The sequence below is a fragment of the Euleptes europaea genome, chromosome 12 (genome assembly GCF_029931775.1).
Source record: "Euleptes europaea isolate rEulEur1 chromosome 12, rEulEur1.hap1, whole genome shotgun sequence".
Lineage (NCBI taxonomy): Eukaryota > Metazoa > Chordata > Lepidosauria > Squamata > Sphaerodactylidae > Euleptes > Euleptes europaea.
In genome coordinates, this window is record NC_079323.1 from 24950117 (window position 1) to 24974643 (window position 24527).

Sequence of the window (24527 nt, forward strand, 5' to 3'; positions counted from 1 at the left end):
CCAAACAGCCATGAACAGGTTGACGGTGGAACTGACCATCAAAAAATCAGCTTCCTGTTTGCAGCTGGCAAACAGGATATGAGCTGAACTGGCACGTGTTGAAGCATCCCTCCTAAAACCTGTCTGCTGTAATTTTTTGGAAGTAATTGAATGAATATTTAGAAGTTGAACTGGGGAAGAAGGACAAGTTCAAAATCATTTGTAGTTCTAACTAGGGCTGTTGAATTAAAAAAAATTCGGTATAGTTCGGATTCGGCTGAATTCGGCCCATTTAGATTCGGGATATGCCGAAGTCCGAACTCCCCCACTTCGGGTCCGTGCAATTCGGCGGGAATTCAAAGTCCAGGAAAAAAATTCAGCCGAATAAAGCCATTAAAAACACAACTGCGCCTTTCCGCGGCTCTGGGGGGGCATTTTTGGGGGTAGAGGTCCCAAACCAGCGGAGCTTCAAAGGATCCTTCTTGCCAGACCCCCCACGTTTTGTAAAGATTGGGTCAGGGGGGGCTGAGATATGGGCCCCGAAAGGGGTCCCCCTCCCTTAATGTGCATCTCTGAGAAGAGCTTGCTGCCCACGCACAAAGCTCCCAGTCCCGACAAACAGCTGATGAGAGCAAGGGCAGGGCAGGTGCAAAGAAGTTTGCAAAGCAACACAACTGCAAAGCAACACTGCAAAGCAACACAATTGCAAAGCAACACCTTTGCAAACATGCAAAGCAACACCTGACACCTGGGAGTTTGCAAACCATGGAAAGGGACAGAGGCAGCTAGCTATGCATAATGAGCAGGAGGGGGTGGAATTTCCCCTTTTGCATGGGACTCGGGACCAGGCAAATGCATTCTTTACGTCACCATTTGAAAACCAGTTTTAACAAGCATCAAAATAGACCTAACCGTTGTATGAATGATGGAAAACCTGAGGACATACAACTGAAGCCCCCCCTCAAACCAGGGAGAGAGAGACTCGAAGGGGGCACATCCCTCCCAGGCAGAATGGGCGAAAGCCCCCTTTGGCTCCCCCCCACCCACAGAAACTGCTCCCTCCCCACACACACACAGACTCTGCTTTCCCCCCCCCACACACACAGGAGAAAAAGTATAGATTAAAGCCCCCAAAGGGGTCTTACTGTGTCTGTCTTCTGTTCCATCAAGAGGGGCTGGGAGGAGGACTGGGTAATCCAAGACGATTCCATTTAAGCACGGGACGTTTTGCTCTGGAGATGCATACAGGATCGGGTGATCCATTCATCCCAATAGGGAAAAGGGGAAAGCCCATATCTCGGGGTCCCCTGACCCAATGTTTACAAAACTTGGTGGGTCTCTTAAGAAGCCTTGTCTGAAGCTCCGCTGAAAGTATTGGGTCTGTACCCCAAAAAATGCACCCCCTGCAGCCACGAAAAGAGAAAAGAGGGGAGCCGATATTTCTGCCCCCACTGAACCCATCTTTACAAAACTTGGGGGGTCTCTTAAGAAGGCTCGTCTGAAGATATCCTGAAGGTTTGGGGGCTGCACCCCCAAAAAAGCGCCCCGTGCAGCCACGGAAATGGAAAAGGGGTGGAGCCCATATCTCGGGACCCCCTGACCCAAAGTCTACAAAACTTGGGGGGTCTCTTAACAAGGCTCATCTAAAGCTCAGCTGAAAGTTTGGGGTCTGTACCCCCAAAAATGCGCCCCCTGCAGCCACGGAAATAGAAAAGGGGGGAGCCCATATCTCGGGACCCCCTGACCCACTGTTTACAAAACTTCAGGGGTCTCTTAAGAAGGCTTGTCTGAATCTCCACTGAAGGTTTGGGGTCTGTACCCCCAAAAATGCGCCCCCTGCAGCCATGGAAAGGAGCGAATGTGCACAAGCACCCCCCCACACACACACACACACGAGGATTTCTCTCACTCTCTCTCTCTCCCTGGCCCGGCCGCACATCAGCTGATTCCTCCAGTACTCAATCCTGACTGATTGGCCAGAAGAAGACCCAGCTTGGTCACCGATTGGCCGGGGGAGGAGAATGCTGCTTACTGACGGCCCCGAATTTGCCGGATTTATTCGTGAACTCCCGAACTCGCTGAATTCGGCTCCCCCGGTTTCCTGCCATTTTTTAGTTCGGTTTGTCCCGAACTAAAAACCGCCGAATCAGGGGAAATTCGGCTGATTTTCGGTTCGGGCCGAACCGAGTCGACAGCCCTGGTTCTAACTGTGCTCATAGCATGCAGCAGTTTTATAAATAAGAATAATACCATAAAAATCCTGAAGCTTAGATTTAAATTGTATGTTGCCTTCAAGGATATGACTGCAAATCCTTTATGCTCGATAATAGTTTTGTTAGTTGATGTAAAAAAGTCTTAGTTTTCTGTCCACATAGAATATTGTAATGATAGGAAATCTTTATTTTTTATTATCTTTACTGCTCAGGCTTGCAAAGAGGCTGAAAAATGAACCTTTAAAGTCTGATTTTACCATAGATTTGAAATACGAGGTAAGTCCTGCTATGTTTCAGTGATGCTTTTTGTTATTACCTACACTTGCTGTCTAACATAGGAGGCAAATGATATATGTATACTTTTATTCTTCCTTCCTTTGTTATTGTTTGTACAGAATTTCAAAGATTAAGATTCTGTTACTAACATTTAATAAAATACTGGAAATCTGGCAGGATCCTAAGAACTATTTAGCTTCAAGCAAGGAAGCTTCAGTGATACAGGGGCTTCTTCTCCTCCCCCCCCTTTTTCCCCATTAAACAGCTAAAGCATGTTATACTGTAGACTATTTTTAAACCCTGCTCCAATTCAAAAAGAGTTGCTGCACAGACTGGAAGCGGGCAGCTTGGTGAAAAGCAAGCCCAAATCTTTTTTGAATGGGTTGAACTAGTTGAAAGGTTCTGTGTACCTCGTTGTGGATTTTCTTTTTTCAGCTTCCAGTAAAATGTAAGGAAACGTGAACATACATAATGTATATAGAAGCATCATTAAGTATAATCTGTGTAATACACCAATCCGCACCAAAGGTCTGGTAGAAATCAGGATGATACTGATTCAAGTGTGTAAACAGTAATCTTAAGGGCTCAATGTGAACACAGCTCCCAGCATTTTTTCTTGTCTAAAAATCAGTTGTGTGAAGGCCTGATACAGAAGGCCTGTAGCATGGGGGGTGGGGGGGTGGAGATGTTCAAGCTTTCCCTACATGCTGTTTCCTTGATCTAAAACAGGTCCAAGAAACTAGTAGTTGCCCCATTGGGGGACGTTTACACGTACTGGTGTGGGTAGCTGTACAGTTGCCCAGCAGGGCATTATAGGCTGAGAAGATGGCATGGGGGGAGGCTTTAATCCTTTCTTGTGTCAGGGTCTTGATCCAAATCCAGCCCCCCCAATCCTGATTTTTAGAGAGAGAGAGAGAAACTCTGTAAGCTCTGTTCATGTATTCTGTGTAGCTAAGCCCTAAGAAACCTATATAGCCAATGCTGTTTTAAAATAATCTGAAATTCAGTTCATTAATGTAAAAAAGAGAATCCATAAATATTGAATAGTCTAAATTTGTCTACATGTAACATTGCAAGGATTGTAAGATGCAGTCAACTGAAAAATAGTTGCTGAGATCGGATGAAGGGTTCATAAATACTGCATATTGTATGTGTTCTCACCTCTGCAGGATGCTAGTCAATAACCTGTTTGGGGATATGCCTTATGAGCTTTTCAAAAGTGATTCCACATCGTCACATAAATAACATGTTGTGGTATCGAAGTGCATACTTAAAAAAAAACTCTATGGGAAGACAAATGCTTACATCTTTTTTATGAATGAAGGGTATAATGAAATGCAGCGCATAAAACTAATGAAGTTCTCTACTGTTTGATGATCAGCAAATGGATTCCATATTCTCCTGCAGAGTATTGAAACTCTTTTGGAGCCCTGGTATGTGTGTGGAGTGTCCACACAAGCTCAGTGTTCACTTCATTGTTGGGGATATATGTAAAAATGACATTTAGTGGTGTTAATGCTCCAAACTTCATGCCTAACACCTCAGGAGCTTCACTTTTCATCATCATCACCTTTATTAGGCATTTACCACACCATAGTTATAAATCAAGATTACAAAAACTAGATAGTCTGTAGAAGCATTAAAATAACATTGTTAGTAACGTTATCTGGGAGCACGTACAAGCAGTTCACGTATCCTTGATACAGCTAGCAGGTATCTAGCTACTTGTTGAGTAATAAAATAATTTCTGTCAGGTAAAAGATACACACTTAATAACATAAGAAAAGCCTTGCTGTATCAGACCAAGGTCCATCAAGCCCAGCAGTCTGTTCACACAGTGGCCAACCAGGTGCCTCTAGGAAGCCCACAAGCAAGACAACTGCAGCAGCACCATCCTGCCTATTCATGATATATATTCGGCATGCTCCTCTGATCCTGGAGAGAATAGGTATGCATCATGACTAGCATCCATTTTTACTAGTAGCCATTAATACCTCTCCTCCATGAACAAGTCCACTCCCCTCTTAAAGCCTTCCAAGTTGGCAGCCATCACCGCATCCTGGGGCAGGGAGTTCCACAATTTAACTGTGTGTTGTGTGAAGAAATACTTCCTTTTATCAGTTTTGAATCTCTCACCCTCCAGCTTAAGCAGATGACCCCACATTCTAGTATTATGAGAGAGGGAGAAAAACTTCTTCCCATCCACTCTCTCCAAACCATGCATAATTTTATGCCAGCTGCTGGTCTGAGAAACTCTTGAGCACTCGACGACAAAGGTCTGATATAAACATTCCTTGGCCTCAAGTAAAACTTACAGTGCAGTAAGAATTAAATTTTCAGGTACCCCAACCATGCATGGACAACACCTGTCACTGAGAGGAATTCTCTTATATCTACCATATAAAATGGCTGATGGAAGAATATTAAGCCTGGCAAGCATAAATGCTCTGCGGACATCAGGTGATTCCAAATGAGATAAGTAAGCAGCTGCAGTTCCATAATCCGGAACAACACCATGAAACTTGGAAGAACAATGTCTATTTGCTAAAGAAAATAAAGTTTGTATTTCTGTATCTAGCAAGTGCTGACGCAGCAATCTAAAGGCCTGCTCTTTGCCAAGCAGAAAGAAATACCAATGGATTCCCACCCCCCACCCTATTAATTGACTTTGACCATTTACTTATATAGGAGTCTGAGAGCAAGGCTGAGAAAATGCAAATGCAACCAGAACTTAATGGTCTGCTTTAGCACTGAGAGGTTCCTAGCTTCTCTGAAGCATGACCCTTTCAAATCCTCATGGCAAAAAATCTTAGATGAGAAACTGGCGTTGCTGGGCTTCTCGCAGGATATGTTATCAGATCTTGGGAAAACTGAAGCTTTTGCCAAAATTAAAAAGCGCATTACTCGATTATAACAGCACTACTTTTCGTGCTCGTCGCGTCTGTTCATCCCAGTTCTTCGGAATACCCCCTCCACGTGGTCTGCCTGCCTATACATATTATCTGACAACTCCTCGTCTTTGTAGAGCTTTTTGCTTGGCTAGATTGAATGCTAACCCTTCTATGGTAATGCAGGGCAGAATTCTGAATATACCATACTCAGACAGGATCTGCCCTTGCTCTTCTGGCTCTATTGACACATTAGCCCATGCCCTTTTGGAATGCCGCTTTTACGAGGAACTTCGATCGCACTTCGATATTTCCCCCCTTTTAATATACAAATCCAATGCCTCTGTGACTGACATAATGCCTTTTTTACTAAGCGACAGGGACCCCAAGGCTACATTGTCAGTGGCAAGATTTGTTTCAGTCCTTATATCCCTCCAACACTAGATATATGCTGCTCAAGATCAATTGATCAAGGAGCTTCTAAGGGATAAAAGGAAAGGAAAGAACTTAATGGTCTGAATCTGGGCCTTGGTTTCCAAGAACCCTTGCCTGGTTTCAAAGCACAGAGCTGCATACCCAACACAACTAGGGACACCTAAAATGCGATACAGAAAAGAAGACTGGTCCCTCTCAGTGTCCTGGTTAAAGGCACTTACCCAGATAGGAATTCTGTATAGAAATTGGGCCATAGATTTAACCATGAGGCAGCAGGGACTATTTGACCTCCATGAACTTAGAAAAAACAGGTTACGGCCTCAGTACTGCATTTGGCTAGGGACAATGTATAGTTTCTGTGGACTGTCCAGTTGTTATTATATTGCAAGTTCAGTCCCAAACTGTTTTACTTTTCAATTTCATGTCCATTAATTTTCTAACAGTTGCTCCTCCAAGTTTTGGAAAAAAACAGGATCTTAGATTTTTTAAAATGTATAGATAATAAATTAGAATCGCCATAGCTAACAAACATAGACAGCAAATTGGTTCTTGTAGGTTATCCGGGCTGTGTGACCGTGGTCTTGGTATTTTCTTTCCTGACGTTTCGCCAGCAGCTGTGGCAGGCATCTTCAGAGGAGTAACACTGAAGCAAACATCTTAAGTCCTTCTGTGTTAGTGATAATACAGCATCATCAGCGTAGAGTAATAAGGGGATGGAGGAAGGGCCCAATTTGGGGAAATGGCCATCTACTGTTCTTAAAATTAGCACAAGATCATTTATGAAAAGGTTGAAAAGATAGGGGGCCAATAAACATCCCTGTTTCACTCCTCGATTTATGGCAGTCTCTCTAGTTAGTTCACCGTGAAGGCCATATCGAACTTGGCAGCTGGTTGAGAAATGCAGTTGTTGGATGAGAAAGAGCAGTCTCTTATCAGTTGAGGTCTTATTCAGTTTCTCCCACAGAAGTTTTCTGAAAATAGAATCGAAAGCACCCTTTAGGTCAAGGAAAGCTGCAAAAAGTTTCTTCCCACCGGAATTGCCATATTTCTCAGCCAGATGGGCTAGGGTGACACAGTGATCTAAAGCAGACCTTTCAGCACAGAACCCAATCTGTTCCCTGCCCAGAATTTTATTGACATTCATCCATAGAGAGAGCTTATCTAGTAGATGTCTTGCATATAATTTGCCAATAATGAACAGAGGGCTAATAGGAGAATAGTTATCTGCAAATGTGGACCACCTTTTTTATGAATGGGGACTATTATAACCCTAGTCCTGTGCTCAGGCATTCTCCCTTTTAGGTCAATGAAAGAGAAGAGCGTAGCCTTTTATTCACTACACTGATTGAAACTGAATTGCATGCTAAAACAGTAGGAGAAACTCACTTTTATTGACGAATGGTGGCATCGTAATTGTCAATATAACTATATGATAGCTAGAAGCAACTCTACTTAAAGACATCTTGAGTACTAAATACAAAGTCTAAAATTTCAACCTTTTTTTTAATCTGTCTACTGCAAAAAACAGGGCATGAGTTCTGCTTCAAAATAGCCAGCAGAAATTAGATGGATCTTGGACCCTGGGGATTCTGGTTTCAGCAGCCTTATCTTGGTGGAACGGATACTTATGTTGTTAACCAGGAATATTTATTTTTGTAAATAGGCTGACCCACAGACATCTAGGTCTTCCTCTTTCAAACAGTACTGGGGCAGGCAAGAGGGGTCCCAGTGGCAGTTGGGAGTCTGTGCTTGCAGAATAGAAGCTGTATTTACTAGTAATGATACATCCTGCTAAAGGTTACTATCTTTTTTTCCAGTTTGTGTGACAATTTACTGTGATGCTAGGCAATGGAACTATTGAAAGCGAATAGAATTGTGATTTGCTCCTGTGAAGTAAAAAAAAATAAAAAATTGGATGCCTCAGGTCATTGTTTCATTCCTGTCTCGCTTAATGACATTCTGTATGCTGCTGTGTCTTTCCAGATGGAATACAATTCGCTTTTACTGTATTTTGTCACAGCCCATCTTTTAAGTGTATCAGCTCTTCATTTTCATGACACACGTCGAGTCTACTGTTGTTGTCAATGCAATTAATCTTTTTCAGGGTTTTGTTTAATACTTGGCCTTCAGTAGGAGTCCTAAAATGCCCTATGCCTTTTATTTCCATCTCTTAACATGCCTTAAGATTCAGAAACATAACATTGCTTTCCACAATTGAAAAGAGTAAAAGTGATCTAGGACATCTGCGGGGCAGCACCGTTTGTCAATAAAAAAACCCATCAAGCAGCAGTTCAGTCCTTAAAATGTTCCACTGGTAGAAACTTAAGATTTGCAACCTTATTTCATAAGATTTTGTGGATTGCTTTTATTCAAGCTGGGGTCTACAACTTTTAAAGCTTCCTGGCACCTTTGGAATTCTGACATAGGGTGGTGGGCGCGACCCCAAAATGTCTGCCATGGGAGGCAGTGCCAACCCCAAATTGTCAGGGAACAAGGTTATGCATAACTATAAAATTAGATCTTCAACATTTCAAGGCAGAAGCTCTGTTTAACCAGGATGCCTTTTAAATGAATATATTGTTTTAGAGTGAAAGCCTTTGTGATGTGGTGGCAGCTGCTACCAAAGCAACGTTTTTAAAACGCTGCATAGCCAATGGAAGCCCTGCTGGGCAAAAGCCTCATCTGGCCTCACCCACTTTCTGAAAACATTTGGTGAGTGCCAGGAAAGGTCTCAGTAGGCGCCATGGTGCCTATTCTTGGGACCCCTGCATTAAAGCATACTTCTGCAATAGACAAAATAGATATGATTTTAAAATATACTTTTAAAAAACGTTTTTTACTGTTTGTTGATGTTTTCCCCCCATTTATAAAGAAACTAGTTGTTGTTCAAGTATTAAAAGTAGCTACTGGGAAGAATTTACTGAGTGTTTACACAGCTGCATGAACGTTTATTAACCTTCCCTAGCCATCTGTTCCTGTCAGGTTTAACTAAACTTATTTTCAATTTGTGTTGCCTTGTATTCCATTTGGGCATAAATCACAGTCACTGAACATATGTGCAGTCTCACGAGACATCATATACAATAGATAAATTTAGAGGTATGTGAGAAGACGAACCAATAACTTTGTTGTGAGGAGTGCTGGTAGCTGATTGGCGATATACCACCTGCTTGCATGGATGGAATTGTTATCATCTGCAGCTCAGAATTTGGGATTTCTTTTGCATGGCATAATAGCTGCTCTGGGCATGGTTATTCTATCTCATTTCTATTACATATTCCTCTTGTATTGTAATGATCTGGCATCACAGAATGTAAATATTTCAGTAGTAATTTATATTTATTGTTTATTTTAAAAGATTGCACTATTTGTCTGGGAAAAAGGCAATGGACCACATCTTACCCAAGTGCCTGAGTTTTGTACAGAAGATGTTGACTCTCCCAAGACTCCTCATTGTGCCACTACATTTGCTAATTTCCTCCCACTATGTGTAAGCATTTCCAAATTGTTTTTCCTCTAAGATTCATTGACAAGTAAGAAATCCTGTTCAAAAACATTTTGATTTGTTTAATTGCTTAAACACTGCAAACTTTTGAATTTTCAAATGGAGGCATGTATATGTTCTAAGATAAAGTGAAGGTGGGCTGCGATGGGGAAATTGTTTTCTTTGAGGTGCAGAATGGCTGTGAAGTTTGTACATTTATTTAGGTTGTAATGTTGCTGCGGTTACTGTGATATTGGCCAGACTAGACATGGTTGGGAAAGCTGTCTTTATTTACTCATGAGTATGTTCCATTCACATCATATAAAAGTGCATGTGCGGCCAGAGGGTGTTTTAACATACAAAGAGGGGCCTGGGTAAGGGAAACGGAACCCTCCCCAACCATGCTTCTTCTTCCCATTCATTGGCTTCAAGCACTTTTCTTCCAGCCTGACTCCAATAATGGAAATGAGCTAGGCTTGGAAGAAAAGTGCTTGAAGCAATAGAGCATGTTTTTATTTTTCTTCAAAGTAAGCCTATTCTCCTTTTAGAAAATGGTAGAGTGTGTTTTCTGGTAGTAAAAGTACATTCATATTGTGAATTCATATTGTGGTTTACGGGAGAAAAATCCCTACAAGCAATTATTTTCAGTTTGTTTCTCCACCACAGGTTGTTTTATTAAATTAAGACTGCAGAATGATATGTGAATTGCCTGCATAAGGCTATGAAACTGGGTTGAATGTGTATACGTTGCTTGAGCCAAAAGAATGCTATGTGTGTCAGTGTGATTCCTGGCTTTTTGAAGCTTTATGATGTGCTATAATAGAAGTTGGTTCACTGCATGGTAATATATAAAATGCATTCTGAAACAAGGATATGTGCCAGTCAAGAACAGAAGTACTTATCAGTTTCAGTGACTTTAGTGAAGGCATTTAGCACATGCTGGCATCTCTGCTGTTGAAATCAGTGGAGCTTGACAGTTCTTCAGCTGCATCAGACCCTAAATACTCATATTGCAGCAATTTGTGATTTCCTGCTGTTCATTAGCTTCTTTAATCAGTCGCATCTAGCTTCAACCAGAATTCCAATCAAAATTTTAGTGAAAAATGTTGCCAGGAAATACTGATTTGGTTTAAGTTGTTGAATTTGAAAAGAAAAAAATACCTTACGGTACTGTCTTACTGCCATATTTTGAAGTCCTCCTTCTTTGGAAAGACTTGCTTATGTGATATCAACCTGAAGAGAAACAAAACATTGATGGTGTTTTAATTTTAGGGTGATCCTGTGAAGAAAACAGATATCTTTGTTGCTGTAAAAACATGCAGAAAATTCCATGGAGACAGAAGTAAGTTCTAGATTTAAGGGTATCTTCCTGAAACAAATTTTGATAATCTTGGGGAAAATACTTTTTTTTTCCTTCACATGTTCACTTTTTGGATTTTTTTTATGTTGCAAATAGCATGTGCGAAGAAGCGGGAAGGAAGTCACTGAGTATGTAGATGCCAAAATAATCTGGTATCCAAATGCTATGCTTATTTGTTCTCAGCTATTTTTGTGGCCTATTTTGAGCATTTTGCATTCACAACAGTGAGGAAATGTTCTCTTTTTCAGAAGCGAATATGTCAGGTACTTGGTCTTTTGAACTGGGTATCTAGCTTCCACTAACTAGATAAGGTTGGATGAAAATGTGATCTGTCTGGCTTATTGGGCTGGATCCAGCAATCCGCACATGCAGGGATCATGGATTTTTTCCACATTCCCGTCTCCCTCACAGTCCTTTCCAGTCCAGGATAGTTTATTACCAGGGTTATAAATTGCCTCTTCTTTCTTCTTCCACCCAGCAGTGCTGTGCTGGTGGAAAGCGATTTTGTCTCCTTCTTCCTCCCCTCTGCAGCCTCCTGACCTGCATAACTGTTCATCTATGCAGGTTCCACGATCCTGAGAATAAACTTTCCTGAAGTCAGTTAGATTGTGGATGAGAGAACAAGAACACAGAAAAGATGCTTCTGTTTATGGACTACTAGATCCAACCCACTGAGACAATGTAGAGATGAAGATTTATAATTATTTTTAAGCATCCAGTGAGATTTAGTGTGTGTGTGTGTGTGTGTGTTAAGCGCTGCCAACTCACTTCCAACTCATATGAATCAATGTCCTCCAAAACGTCCTATTGTTAACAGCCTTGCTCAGTTCTTGCAAACTGAGGGCCATGGCTTCCTTGATTGAGTCATTCCTTTTCCCCATTAGGTCTTCCTGCTTAATATAATACTTTTGTATTATCAACAGCAAAAGAAGCAGTAGCAAAGAGATGGCAGTGGTTGGATCCCATATGTAGAATGCTCTTAAAGACCTCATTAAATATTGTGGTGGGGAGTTAAACTTTGCAAAGGTACGGATGATTAAGTAGAATTGTTGGAATCCAGAGCCCTTATAAAGAAGTCAAACAAAAACTTTTGCTGTACTGCTGACGCTGCTGATTAATTTTCAGTTTTGTTTCTTGACAAGGCTCATATTTCAAGTGTTGTAGGAAGAACGTTGCCACAAAAACAAGGAATTTTTTATACCTGTAGTCATATTCAGGTTGTGTGGGGACTCCTGTAATGCTGATAAATGCAAAGCAATATCAAGTGATTATTGTCTCCCAAGAGTATTTAGCAGGAATGAGTAAAATGCTTGAAGACATATCACAGAAGTTCATTCTAAACTGTTACCTCTCCAAATAATTACCATCTCCTGCTCCAATCCTCAGCAAGTGCTTGTGGGTTGTGGGAATGCCCTGACAATAGACCCAGGCAGAAAATTATCTTAAAATGTAGGATTCGTGTTCAGGTTAATTTGGGGGGCCAGCTCTAAAATCTGTAACTCAGCAATAGCTTCATTGAACGGCATAAAAACATGTTCCCTATCCCAGTCTTCACCTGAGAGAAAATGAAAATGTTCAGTTTTCAAGAACATTTTTTCCTTCTCTCTACTCAGTAATCAGCGAGACCTCTCTGTAAAGCAGGTCAACCATCAAGGTGGGCGATTAGAACTCTTCTAAATTGGTTTAAGTGAGACAAAGATAGGGATGTGTGGTAGGGGGGATTTTGGTGGTGGAAGAACACCACCATAGGTAAGGGGAAGGGACAGCAGATAAAAGACATTTCTTCTTCTTTCCAGGGTGATGCATGTGACCATATCAACATCACATATGGCCATCTAGCCTCTGCTTATAAACCTCCAGGGAAGGAGAGCTTACTCACACAAAGCTCCATTTGTGGAACAGATCTTTTCTTCCCTTGTCCTCTGCAGCCAAAGCACTGCTTATGAGGGTCAGCCGAACAACCACAAGATGCATCATGGGGAGGCTGCAAGTTGAAGGGGATGCCTGTATAGCTGAGCTCCCCCTTTTCTGTAATTTGGAAGTTCTTCAACTTGGACACATATGTTTATAACAGGAGGTGCATTACCTTTTCCCACCACTACTCAGGTTTTTGAATACCCTGCTCGTCACTTATAGGAGGCTAGAACCTGCAGAAGAAGGAAAAAAGTACCCCTCAAGTGTTCTGCATCAAAATGTGTGGGAGTGCTATGATTTATAAAATGGAGAACATTCGTTTTTCCAATGCACTGAGATATGATCCCCAAACCATTATATTTAATGTTTAAGAGCCAGTGTGGTATAGTGGTTAAGAGTGTTGGACTAATATCTTGAATCCCCACACTGCCCTGGAATCTTGCTAGGTGACCTTGGGCCAGTCACACTGTCTAGGCCTAATCTACCTCACAGGGCTGTTGTGAGGATAAAATGGAGGAGAGAACAATGTAAGCCAGTTTGGGTCCCCACCGGGAAGAAAGGTGAGATACAAAATGAATTAAATAAATGAACCAAACCATCATCCAAAGCATGTTCTGGAGGATATGAATCATGGTCTGATGTACTTCCTCCCTGCTCTTCTCTCCCTCTCTTGCAAACCACTTTTCATTTTCATTTTTAACATTCGCTATTGTTTGCTGTGGCATCCAAACTGGCAAAGTGTAGTTATTACTTCCCTTCCAAACCAGTATCATCTATCATATTTTTAGCATGGTTTGAAGAGGTTTTTTTCCATTTTGGTTTAGAGGGAAAGCACTAGTCAGAGTTTGCAGATCTAGATTTCATGGCTAGCTCTGGTTCACACTAAAAAGGAAATTGAAACTGGTACCTGTGCCCAAGAGAGTAGGCCCAGCCCTGCAGCTCTTTTTTTGATCATCCAAACTGCATTTTGGACGTTAGATTAAATGAAGCCATAGATATTTAGCATACTTTGAAATCCCCAGAGTGGTCATTATTTTTCAAAATAGCTTCTTTTGCACGTTAATGGCTCCGTATTACCATTCTTCATGAAAAACCAATAACAGGTTTTCCCTAATGATTCTGGGAAAACATCCAGTGACACTGTATTCAGAGGTGAACTTATTTTTACTTCACATTCATGTACGGAAGTTTTAATATAACACATTTATATACAACATTGTGTTATAAAGCCAAGCTCTGTAAAAATTAGAGGTTTAATTTTAGCAAGAGTTTAGCTGAGGTTGAAGAACAACTTTCTCCAGGGTTTTGGACCAGATGGCATTTGTTACTGATGGCAGCTGTCTAAAACTTGAAGAATTTCCCTTTCACCATATTTGTTAAGTTGTTCATGAATCCTTATATATCACACTGACTACTTCAGTAGGCTACCAGGCAAATGAATGTCCTACGCTGAAGGACATCACTTTGTTCTCTGGTTTAAAATATATTTATCATATTTCCTTATTGAATTCATCTGCAGAATAAAATGATTATAGAATAGGCAACAAATTTTCAGAAATTATGTTTGCTGTCCCTTGATAGGTTTGTTGTTAAAGGTGGTATGAAAGAAAGGGAAAGGGGTTCTGGCTGCATCTTAGTATACAGGTACCTGTAAGTCTCCAATTAACTAAACAATAATCCAAAGGAGCTTTTTACAAGATAAGAGGAATACAGAGAACACATTCACAGAAGCCATCCCTGTTACCTTCCTAAAAGCATACTGGGAAAATGTACTGATGCAGGAAACCAGAGTTAAAAATTTTAGTCCACCAAACAACATTCGTATCATCAGTATAGGGATCACTTTAGACCTGGGTATGCACCGGCCTGCCCTGCATGCTCCTTTCCCAAAGGAGTTGGAAAGAAAGACACCTCCAATAAGCAAAAGTAAAGTTTACTGACTAGGAAAGTAAAGACATGAGTTAATCAATGAGTGTGTAAAGTGCTGTCAAGTCACAGATGACTTATAGTGACTCTTGGTGGGGTTTTCAAGGAAAGTGATTAAGCCAAAGTGGTTTGCCATTGCCTTCCTCTGCAGAGCCTTCTTTGGAGGTCTCACAAGTACCGACCCTGCCTAGCTCCCAAGAACCGATGAGATCAGGCTCTACCATGCTGCCTTCCTTCCCTCAGTTAATCAATGGCAGTTAATAAACGCAATAATGACAATCTCAAACCTGGTGTGGTTATTTTCTTATTTTACAGTAGTGTTCCACCCTGTTCTGATTCCCTGGGGGTGGGGCTGTGTGCATGCTGGGTTCTGGCAGGAATCAAAAGAAAGGGGCTGCTGAGATGAGAGAGAGAGAGCAACAGACAAATGGGCAGCAGATGATGGTGCCTAGAAGTTGCCTGGGACTGAATCCAAGGGGGCTGTGTGGAAGTGCCGGGAGAGGAGGAGAGGTGTTGGGCTATGGTGGTGAGATTTAGGGAAAGAAAGTGTGAGCAGGATAATGCTGTGGAATGGTACTTGTAGAGGGCTGATAGGAAATTTTTGGCCTGGATGTAGTGGCAGAGGAGAGCAGTATTAAATCACACTTGGCCTTATCCTGTTGCCCTAATGCTGGTGTGGTAGTGGAGGTTGGTCTAGAGGAGAAACAACCCATTTTGTGGCTAGATCTGAGTCCTTATTTGCCTAGTTTTAAGGGAGTCCTGTGATCATTTCATATTCAATTTATCTTCTAGTTTCCTGCTTCAAAGGAAATTATCTCTTTACTTAGTGTTTGTCTGCAGCAAAAGCTGACTGTGACATGATTAACTCAAATGTAATGGATTAATATTTGCTTACAGATGTCTTGGGACTCAGGAGATGTTTTTGCACAGGAGGGAGACTAGATTTCTCCCTAGGATGTGTTAGACATTTGGCTTAAGAAAAATCCCTTTATGTCTTCTGTAATATTTGTCCTTTGCAATCACAAATACTGACCATTTCTTGGGTCTGGAATCTGAAATGATCTCAGTTAATCAAGGTGTTTGCTTTCAAGCTGAACTTTCTTGCAGAAGGATGCGCACGATAAATTTTAATTATTTTTCGCTAACATTACTCTCTCCTTGATGTTACCCGCACTTTTGGATGCACCTGTTGGGGGAGACAGTGTAGTAATTGGGCCAGTGCTTACCTGTCCTTTGCGGGGAGCTGCATTGTATTTCTTTCTGCGGTTTCTAGTTGTGCTGTCCCATGGGGCCAGGCTGCGGTCTGGCAAGGTGAAAAGGGGACATGAGTGTTTGACCAGCAGTATTATTGATTGTACTGAAGGGGATGGCATTCAGCCAGAAACCTGGTTATGCGTCCTGTTTTGCCCACCCAAATGTGCGATATCATGGTGAACAGTTGTTCTGCCATCCATGTTACATACACATCATTCCAGTGATGTTAGTTATCCCTAAGTTCCCCCTTTCTGTGCAGGACGCACTACCTCTGAATGGGAGACACTGCTAGCAGATGTTGAGGGAGGAAGGGTTGCTAAAGTAGTATTTAATAAGTACATATTGTCAGAGTGGAGGTAGGGCACATGGACAACCTTTGCAGCAGTCAGACTCCAGTGAATGGAATCTTGCTCCCTTGCTTTTTTTAATGTGTGTGTGCATGTGTTTTATGGTGCAAGAAAATGACTACCCTGTAACTGGAGTTGGCCGAGAAATGTTTCCATATTCTTAATGTACATTATAATTGAAGAAAAATGGATGACTGCTCAAAAGAATAGGTGGCTATGTCAGAGCTGGGTGAAAAGCTAAAGTTTAAATGTCCTTCATGAAATACACTGAAGTGAGGAAAATGCCTGAATTTTCTTCACAGCATCAGGTGTTACCCTGTGGAGGATAATCTTGTTCAAGAATGTGAAAAATTAATAGATGCTAGCTTCAAAGAGTCCTTTTTATCCAGTGTTGAGATTTTTTTTATCTTCCAAAACCAACGTCAGTGTAGTATTGAGGTTGAAACTTTATTTCCAGTAAAGTGATCTAATTAAAAAAAAATATTCCAGCACATGTTTAGTCCATTGGAGTCTGTGTTATATGCAGGCCTCCAGTGTAGGGGCCACCTTCTTTTTCTGTAACTGGTTTATTCAAACTCAGGGATTTCTGTGGATTCTAACTTCTCACTGAATAGTGTAGCAAGACAAGAGCAGAAATATATCATGGATTTAAGCAGGACAAACAAAAGAAAATACCTCTTTATACAATGCGTAAGTATCTTGTAGAAGTACAGATGGTCATTAGCTTTTAGGTGGCTTTAAAAGGTGTTACACAAATTCATCTCGGTGAAGTCCTCCAGTGTCTATAAGTGTATGCTCTTCCACGTAAAAAGAAGAAAAAAACTATATGGCTCCCCTTGTTGTAAATAAATGACTGCAGATACAAGAAAAGTTAATGTTTACCTAAATACAGTTTCACCTACATCTGGGACTTGTTTCTTATTTTGTAGTACCCATTGTAAAACAGACCTGGGAAGGAGAGGCTGCTCTTATTGAGTACTACAGCGATTATGCAGAAAGTTCTATTCCTACTGTGGACCTGAGAGTGCCAAATACTGAAAGAGGTGAGTTTTTAAACAGTGTTAACAATGTATGACATTACTTCTATTTAGTAATGGAAAGTTTTCACAGAGGAATATACAGATAGTGATGATAAGCCCAGGGTCACACACACACACAACGATCTCAGTGTGATGCTTTAAAACAGGGGTGGGGAACCTTTTTCCTGCCAAGGGCCATTTGCTCATTTATAACATCATTTGAGGGCCATAACCAGGCATAGATCTGGCGCGGGGGGGGGGGAGGCTAGGGTTGCCAGGTCTCCAGCCACCACCTGGAGGTTGGCAACCATAGGGAAGGCCACGCAGAGAAGGCCTGGAGGGCACCCCCGCTCCCCCCTCCCAGGTGGGAGGGCAGCCAGCGGTGGGCCCCGAGCAAACGAGGCGCCAGGGGGGCGCAGCCCACAGCCTATCCTCAGGGAAAGAAGGAAGGAAAACAGAGAAATGAAGGGGGAGAAAAGGACGGAAGGAGACAGACAAAGAAAGAGATGAGGGGGAGAAAGGAGAAAGAGTGACAGAAAAAGAGGAAGAGAGAAAAGCCTTCCTCCCCCCAAGACACACACCCGCACACACCGGCCCCATGCAACTGGGCCCCAGGCTCCCCACCTCCCCCAACACACATGGCAGCACACGCAGCCCCACGCGACCGGGCCCCAGCCTCCACGCCCTCCCACCCCCCACCCCGAGTCCACAAAAGGCCCTCCAAGCCCGATCGGCTCCCGCGCGCATGTTCCTCCCGCCGGGAGCCACCGGCCTCTCCCCACCCCCCTCGCCGCTTGACAGACGGCGAGAGGGGCTAACAGTGTGCCGTGGCGTTCCTGCATGCTGCGACTGTAGGGGGCAGCCTTGGGGGAAGCGTCCCTCCCCCTCCCCCCTCCTCTCACCTACCAACAGTTGACGAGAGGAGGTCCAAAGGGCGCCACGTCCCCAGGAACACCCTTGGGGAGGGCCGCGCTTTGCTGCGCCTCTGTGGCTGGACCCTGGAGCTCCCAAGGGCCACTGAAAATGTCCTCGGGGGCAGCATACAGCCCCCGGGCCGGACGTTCCCCATCCCTGCTTTAAAATATGAAAGATTGGTTCATAGACCTGATCTTCTTCTGGCAGTAGTTGCTGCTGTTCTGTCTCTTTGCCCAATCCATCTGCAGTTGTTGATTAAAGGAGAAGGTGGGCTAGGCAGTGCTGTCTTAACAAGCTTTTTCTCAATGGCTTTATTTATTTCCAAGAGGTGGCCACAGAGGAGATGGCCCGAGGGCTGGAGAGCTTCCTTGTGACTAGTTGAGGTGGGGTTCAGTTGGAGTTGGTAGTTATGAAGAAAAAGGGAGGCTTACCTTCTTTCTTTTTTTATAAATTTTTATTGGTTTTTTAAAACTATAAATTCTTCATAATTTTAATAACAATGTAAAAATAATATCACAATCACAATTACATTAATTGTTGTCTTGATTACCATTAAACATAAAAAATAAATCGACTTCCCCATCACCTCCATCTACCTCTTAATGAAGTGTTATTATCCTTCGTTAACATATTCTGATCCTAGTATTAATCTCATTCTAAAGTTTCATGTTATATAAAATTTTACATTCTGGATCAGAGTAAAAAGTAACCTTCAATTTTTCCCAGATCTTATACATTATCGCAATGATTCCTTCAATTCTCCCCTTTTCCCTAGTTTCTCCAACTCCACCAGTTCTAACATTTAAATGATTTAATCCCTTTATTCTGAAACCTTTGTCCCTTTCCATTTGGCTGCATAAGATTGCAGCCAGTATAACATAAATTTAATCATATTAAACAACATCCTCTCCAATATTTTAGGGATATTTCCTGTTTAATCGATCTTATTTCAGTGTAAATCATATCCCAGATCCATATCACAAGTCCACCCCTTATAAAAAAAAAGGAGAAAAAACCAATATCCTTAGTACATTCCAACATTTTCCTTAAAGTAATAATCACATATTCCAGTGTACTTTTATATCAATTGATAGTCTATATAAGGAGGACTTGTTTACATAATCCCAAAATGATGTCTAAATCTTAATTCCACTACATCGTTAATAGCCATGCCAACCATCCACACTGTCAAAGCCTTCCAATCCAGCAATCATATTTAAATCAATCCTTTAACCATGGTCTAATACTTCCTTCTGCAACTTAAATAAGTCAGTCAGGTATGGGAACAGGATTTCTTTATGCTCTCTCATTTCCTCAGACAGGGTGCGTGTCCAAAAATAATTCTTTCTGGGCTTCATTTCCATCATGGCTTCAATCTGTGTTCCTTGACCTGCTCTCTTCTTCCTTATATCCACACGTCCTTCCATGACTTTTTTAGATGAAAAGTCCATTTCTTGTATGTCTGATCTCTTTGTCACCAGCTGGTTACCTTCTTGGACTTCTGTCTTCTTCTTTGTATCCTTGTATTCTTCCATGACTTTTTGGACAGAAGAATCCATTACTTGTATGTCTGTATTTGTGGCCATCATTTGAATTTTCATGACTTTTATATCTGCTGTAACCAGATCCAACTTCTGATTACATACCTGTGATGATTGGTCAAGAGTCATCATCATTGAAATCAGTTGAGCCATCTGTGTTGATATCTGTTTTACTTGTTTAATTGTCGCCTCAGAATGTTTAGCAAGCATGTCCTGTACTTTTTTTTCCATGGTTAAATTCTGTAAAGTTTCCTTTAATTTCATAAGGGCAGGGCTATGAATTTAGCCAGATCAGGGAGAGGTTCCAGACATTTACATATGTAACTTAGTTAAAAAATTGATGGTCATCTAGCAGGAGTCCATTACATGTAGTTGATAGAGAATATTTCATTGACCAGCTTAATATCTTTTTCGGGTTGAAGAAGTGAGTATTTAAGCTTAAAATAACTTTTTAAAGTTGAAAATACCAACGAGTTTTACCAGACGCTCTAGATCGGCAGAACCAGGAAGTATTCCTGGAGTTGCCTCATCGCGGACCTTCTATCGTCTCTTCTCTATGGTTGTTACCTTCAGGAATGGTTTTGGTGTAACACGAGTAAGACGAATTTCCGGTCCTACGACCTTCTTCCTGTTGATTTGCTTGTAGAACAATAGAGAGGGATATTGAATGAAGCACAGAGTCTTCCGGTCAAGAAATCCTCTTTGTTGTAAAACGTGGCTGGAGGACCTTTTTTACCCCAAGCAAATTCTCAAAGGTTTCTCCCTCCCCTTCCTTTAAGAATGCGTCGGACTGGCAGATCTTACGTCAATCATTCAAGCTCGTTGTTTTAGTTTAAGTTGATCAGTTTGATAAGGCTCCTGCTGCTTTGTCTGATGGATCTCATGCAGCAAAATCATCCAGTTCAATTAAGGGAGGGAAACGGTTACCAGGAATGTTTTCTTCAACCCCCTGTTATTCGATAACGCCAGTGAAAAGCGAAGGATTCTTATCTACTCACTTGGGCGTCTGGAGGTGAGGTTTTAATCTTGATGTAGTCCTTATGATGTTTATAAGGTGCTGGAGGGTAGATTCTAAAGCCGAAGTTGCGCGCTGGCGATTTCAATCCCTTCGTGCCCACGGGATCAAACGTCTGAAACTCCGGGGGACTTAATAAAGCTTCCTCGGAGTATTCAGGAGATCAAACCGCATATATGGCTGCAGGGAATTCCTGCTTCTCAGCCCACTTGCAAGGGCTGGATTGGGGTGCGGTAAAACACCCCAAATTACATGCAAACTTGGATTCTCCCCAGGAGCCCCTGGGAGGACGTGGCAATCTGCCCAGCGTCAGCACCGGAAGCCCGGGAGGCTTACCTTCTTGGCCTGTTCCTGCCTACTGTTTGCTGCTGGCACCCATCACAAGTTGCAATAATGTGAGCACAACAGCTCTCTTAATCTGCCTGCTTAGGTTTCCCCAGCCATGCACATAAAAGCACTAAAGGCAATGTTCATGTCTATGCATTGTGAGGCAAGAGAGAGTCCCTACCCACAGTTCCTAGGTGAAGAGGCATTATGGGTTGTCTTTTCCCAAGTCATAGGTTTCAAGGTCCTCAAACACAGTTTGTTACCTTCTCCTACTTAGTTTCACAGTCTCTTCTGTTTCCCTGGTCTAGTAGCTGTCTGATAAATCAGGCTGCCACAATAACTATGATAGATCTTCATATTCATAGCAAAGAATCTCTCCTGGTGCCAACTCAGGTTCTCGATGCATGAAGGACTTGATATATGGTGCTCGAATAATAGCTGCTTATATCTATCACATATTCAAGCTTGGAAGTTTTATGGAAAATTCAAGAAGCAATTTCATGCATAACGTTCAGTAGTTTTAAATAGAAAATATATGGTTCTTTTACATTCCCAGAATCCCTTACCAAAATTCCTTGCCTCTGTATATTACACTGGTGTGGTGTAGGGGTTACAGCAAGGGACTAGGAGCTGGAGGAACCAGGTTTGAATCCCCACTCTGCCATGGAAACTTACTGGGTGACCTTGGGCCAGGCACACACTCTCAGCCTAACCTACCTCACAGGATTGTTGTGAGGATACAGTGAAGGAGGGGAGAACAATGTATGCTGCTTTGAACCCTCACTGGGGAGAAAAACAGGGTGTAAATGAAGTAAGTAAATAAATAAAATTTTATTACCTAAGAGCTGGTGTAGTACATTCACAAAGAGACGGAGTGACAAATCAGGAAAGCACTGATTCAGATCTCACCTCTGCAGTGATGTCACTGGATAGATGTAAGTCAGCCATTGTCGGCCTCATGGGCTCTTCTAAATAACTTTCTTATCCAAGGAGGCCGAAGAAAGCTGGGATTTGCTGTATGCTTTGGGGAAGAGATGCTGGTTGGGTTCAGTTTTCAAGAAAGCGGGGGGGGGGATTCCCTGCACAAACGCAAAGGGTACCTGTGAGGATAAAATGGATAACCATGTCAGCTGCTTTGGATCCCCAAGAGAGGGTATAAATGAAGTAAATAAATGAAAAATAAACAAAAACAGTACTGCTAGATAAACACCATTGGCCAAAGGATTTAGAAATGTTTTATCATTGCTACTTGGTAAATCTGAATTATTACTTTGTATTTACCTTTGGATCATATCTCTCACGTAGGTCATTGTGGGAAAACATTTGCCATTTTGGAAAGGTTTTTAAACCATCACCATTCTACAACACCTTGGTTAGTCATTGTGGATGATGACACTTTAATAAGGTATGAATTTAATAATCAGAGGTAGCAATGTTGTACTCTTCCTTACAAGTCAACTTACTTGGAAGCCATGGTTGGAGAACTATCATGCAGTAGCAGCAATCTCAAGTGAAATACAAACTGTCAGACAGGAGAGCCAAATACTTTAGATTTGATCCAAAGCATCTAAAATGTTAGACTAAAGCAACAACTAAAGGTAAAGGTAGTCCCCTGTGCAAGCACCTGGTCATTCCTGACCCATGGGGTGACGTCACATCCCGACGTTTACTAAGCAGACTTTGTTTACAGGGTGGTTTGCCAGTGCCTTCCCCAGCCATCTTCCCTTTACCCCCAGCAAGCTGGGTGCTCATTTCACCGACCTCAGAAGGATGGAAGGCTGAGTCAACCTTGAGCCGGCTACCTGAAACTGACTTCCATTGGGATCGAACTCAGATCATGAGGAGAGCTTTTGACTGCAGTACTGCAGCTTACCACTCTGCGCCATGGGGCTCTTAAAGCAACAACTAGATACGTTAAAAACTCATGGCAGAAAACTGGATTCGTGTCCTGAAAGATGGCAGCATAGTTGGTGTTCAGTAGCAGTGCAAATTCTGGAACAAACATTTCATGTTGGGAAAGAACTGGGGTACCACTATAGGAAAATACCATCTCTCCAGCATCCTTTCTATGGTTTTTTTTTTGTGTGTGTGTGGGTGGGTCTGTTCCATCTTCAGAAACCTGAAGTCATTTTTGGCCAGGAGAGTTTGTAATAACAGTTTCAATTTTTTTGCGGGGGGGGGGGGAGTTTTACTCAAAATGGGTTAGAAATTAAATATAGTCTTTTCCTGTAAAGCTGCTGCTATTTTCCTGCATGTTGTTCAGCTGTTTTGATCTTGTTCTGACTGTGACACTGAGATAAGGTAATACCATCATGTGTTAGGTTCACAAACTCCTCAAAGGGAGAGATACAGTTATATTTGAAATGATGGTAGTGTAAAATAAGTGTGTGATGTAGACATGGGGGTGGGGAATGTGGCAATTGCATTTTTCAGTTAATAGAACAAAAAGAAAAGTATTTAATGATTGTATGACAGCGAAGGAATCTATGGTTTATATGGAAATATCATACTCTAAAACCAGTACTAAGAAGAATAAAATGCCTGACACAGATTTAAAATCTGAATTACTTTTGAATATAATCTGAACTGCAAATTAGATGTTTCAAGCAATAATTGTATCCTTCACAAAGGAAGTAATGGCATGGAAAGGACAAACCATAGCGCAGAAAGACATCTTATACCTATCAGGCGGGTTTCTCTAAAATTCTGCAATGGTTGTTCATTCAATCCAAGGCACTTTTGTAGAATTAGTATCTATATCTGTTAGAGAAACTTCAACATACCCTATCTCTTTCCCATACTATGTCCCAAAAAGGGATGTTTGCTGCTTCCAAAATCCTTACTTTGAGAAGAATGTGCTATTTCTACCCATTTGATTAGTTAATGTTATTTGAAGAGCTCCATCTGTTCACACTTAGATGCTACTATGAAAGAGTGCTCATTGCCCTTGTGAGTGGCTTGAGGAGCAAGGCATGTGCTATGCCATGGTAAGGAAAGCCAGCCAGGGAACCTGGGCAGCTGTCATTCTCTGGCTTTAGATTTGTTACGGCAGTGAGGCACTTCGCAGAATAACTTTCTGGCCCTGAAAATCTGCATCAATCAGTATGGGTGCTGGAGGCGAAAGCATGTCTTATCCACTGATTCATCCTTGATGCATTAGCTGATGCCAAAGTCAGAAGCATTATCTAAACGTTATCTGATTAGAGTGTAATTTCTTCAGTGCTTCAGACAGAATGAGATATAGCTGTCCACCCACCAGTGACAGCTCATCTTCCATGCTTTCATGTTGGCTGCAATTTCACTTGGAAGTTGATCAAATAAAAGGGATTGGTAAGAAAATCAATGGCAGTGGGGGGAAAGGGTCTTAGGGAAAGGAAACCCTGGACAATAGAGACTGAGATGCTAGGGTACACTTCTACTGTACCTTATTTTTTTAATTTGAACTCAAGCACCCAGCTCTTTAAATCACAAATACTCACTTTGGAACTTGATTGTGCCTCTTTCAATCTGTAGTATACATTTTATTTAATCACTACTTTATATGCTCTTCCTGAAGGGATTTGACCCTTTCAGTTTTCTTTTGTCTTCTAATATCCTTTCAACCAGCTTCCTTCTCCTTTTGTGTACCTGTCTA

At 41.9% G+C, this 24527-nt stretch overlaps 1 protein-coding gene across 1 annotated transcript in view; it reads left to right on the forward strand.

Moving 5' to 3' along the window:
• The window catches only part of B3GLCT (beta 3-glucosyltransferase), an 81024-nt gene that overhangs the window by 47781 nt on the left and 8716 nt on the right, over positions 1–24527 (forward strand). Inside the window, exons 8-12 of the mRNA XM_056858459.1 lie at positions 2405–2468; positions 9150–9281; positions 10548–10617; positions 17006–17119; positions 22199–22298. Of these exons, the coding sequence (XP_056714437.1) occupies positions 2405–2468; positions 9150–9281; positions 10548–10617; positions 17006–17119; positions 22199–22298 (480 nt within the window). The remainder of the gene's footprint in view (positions 1–2404; positions 2469–9149; positions 9282–10547; positions 10618–17005; positions 17120–22198; positions 22299–24527) is intronic.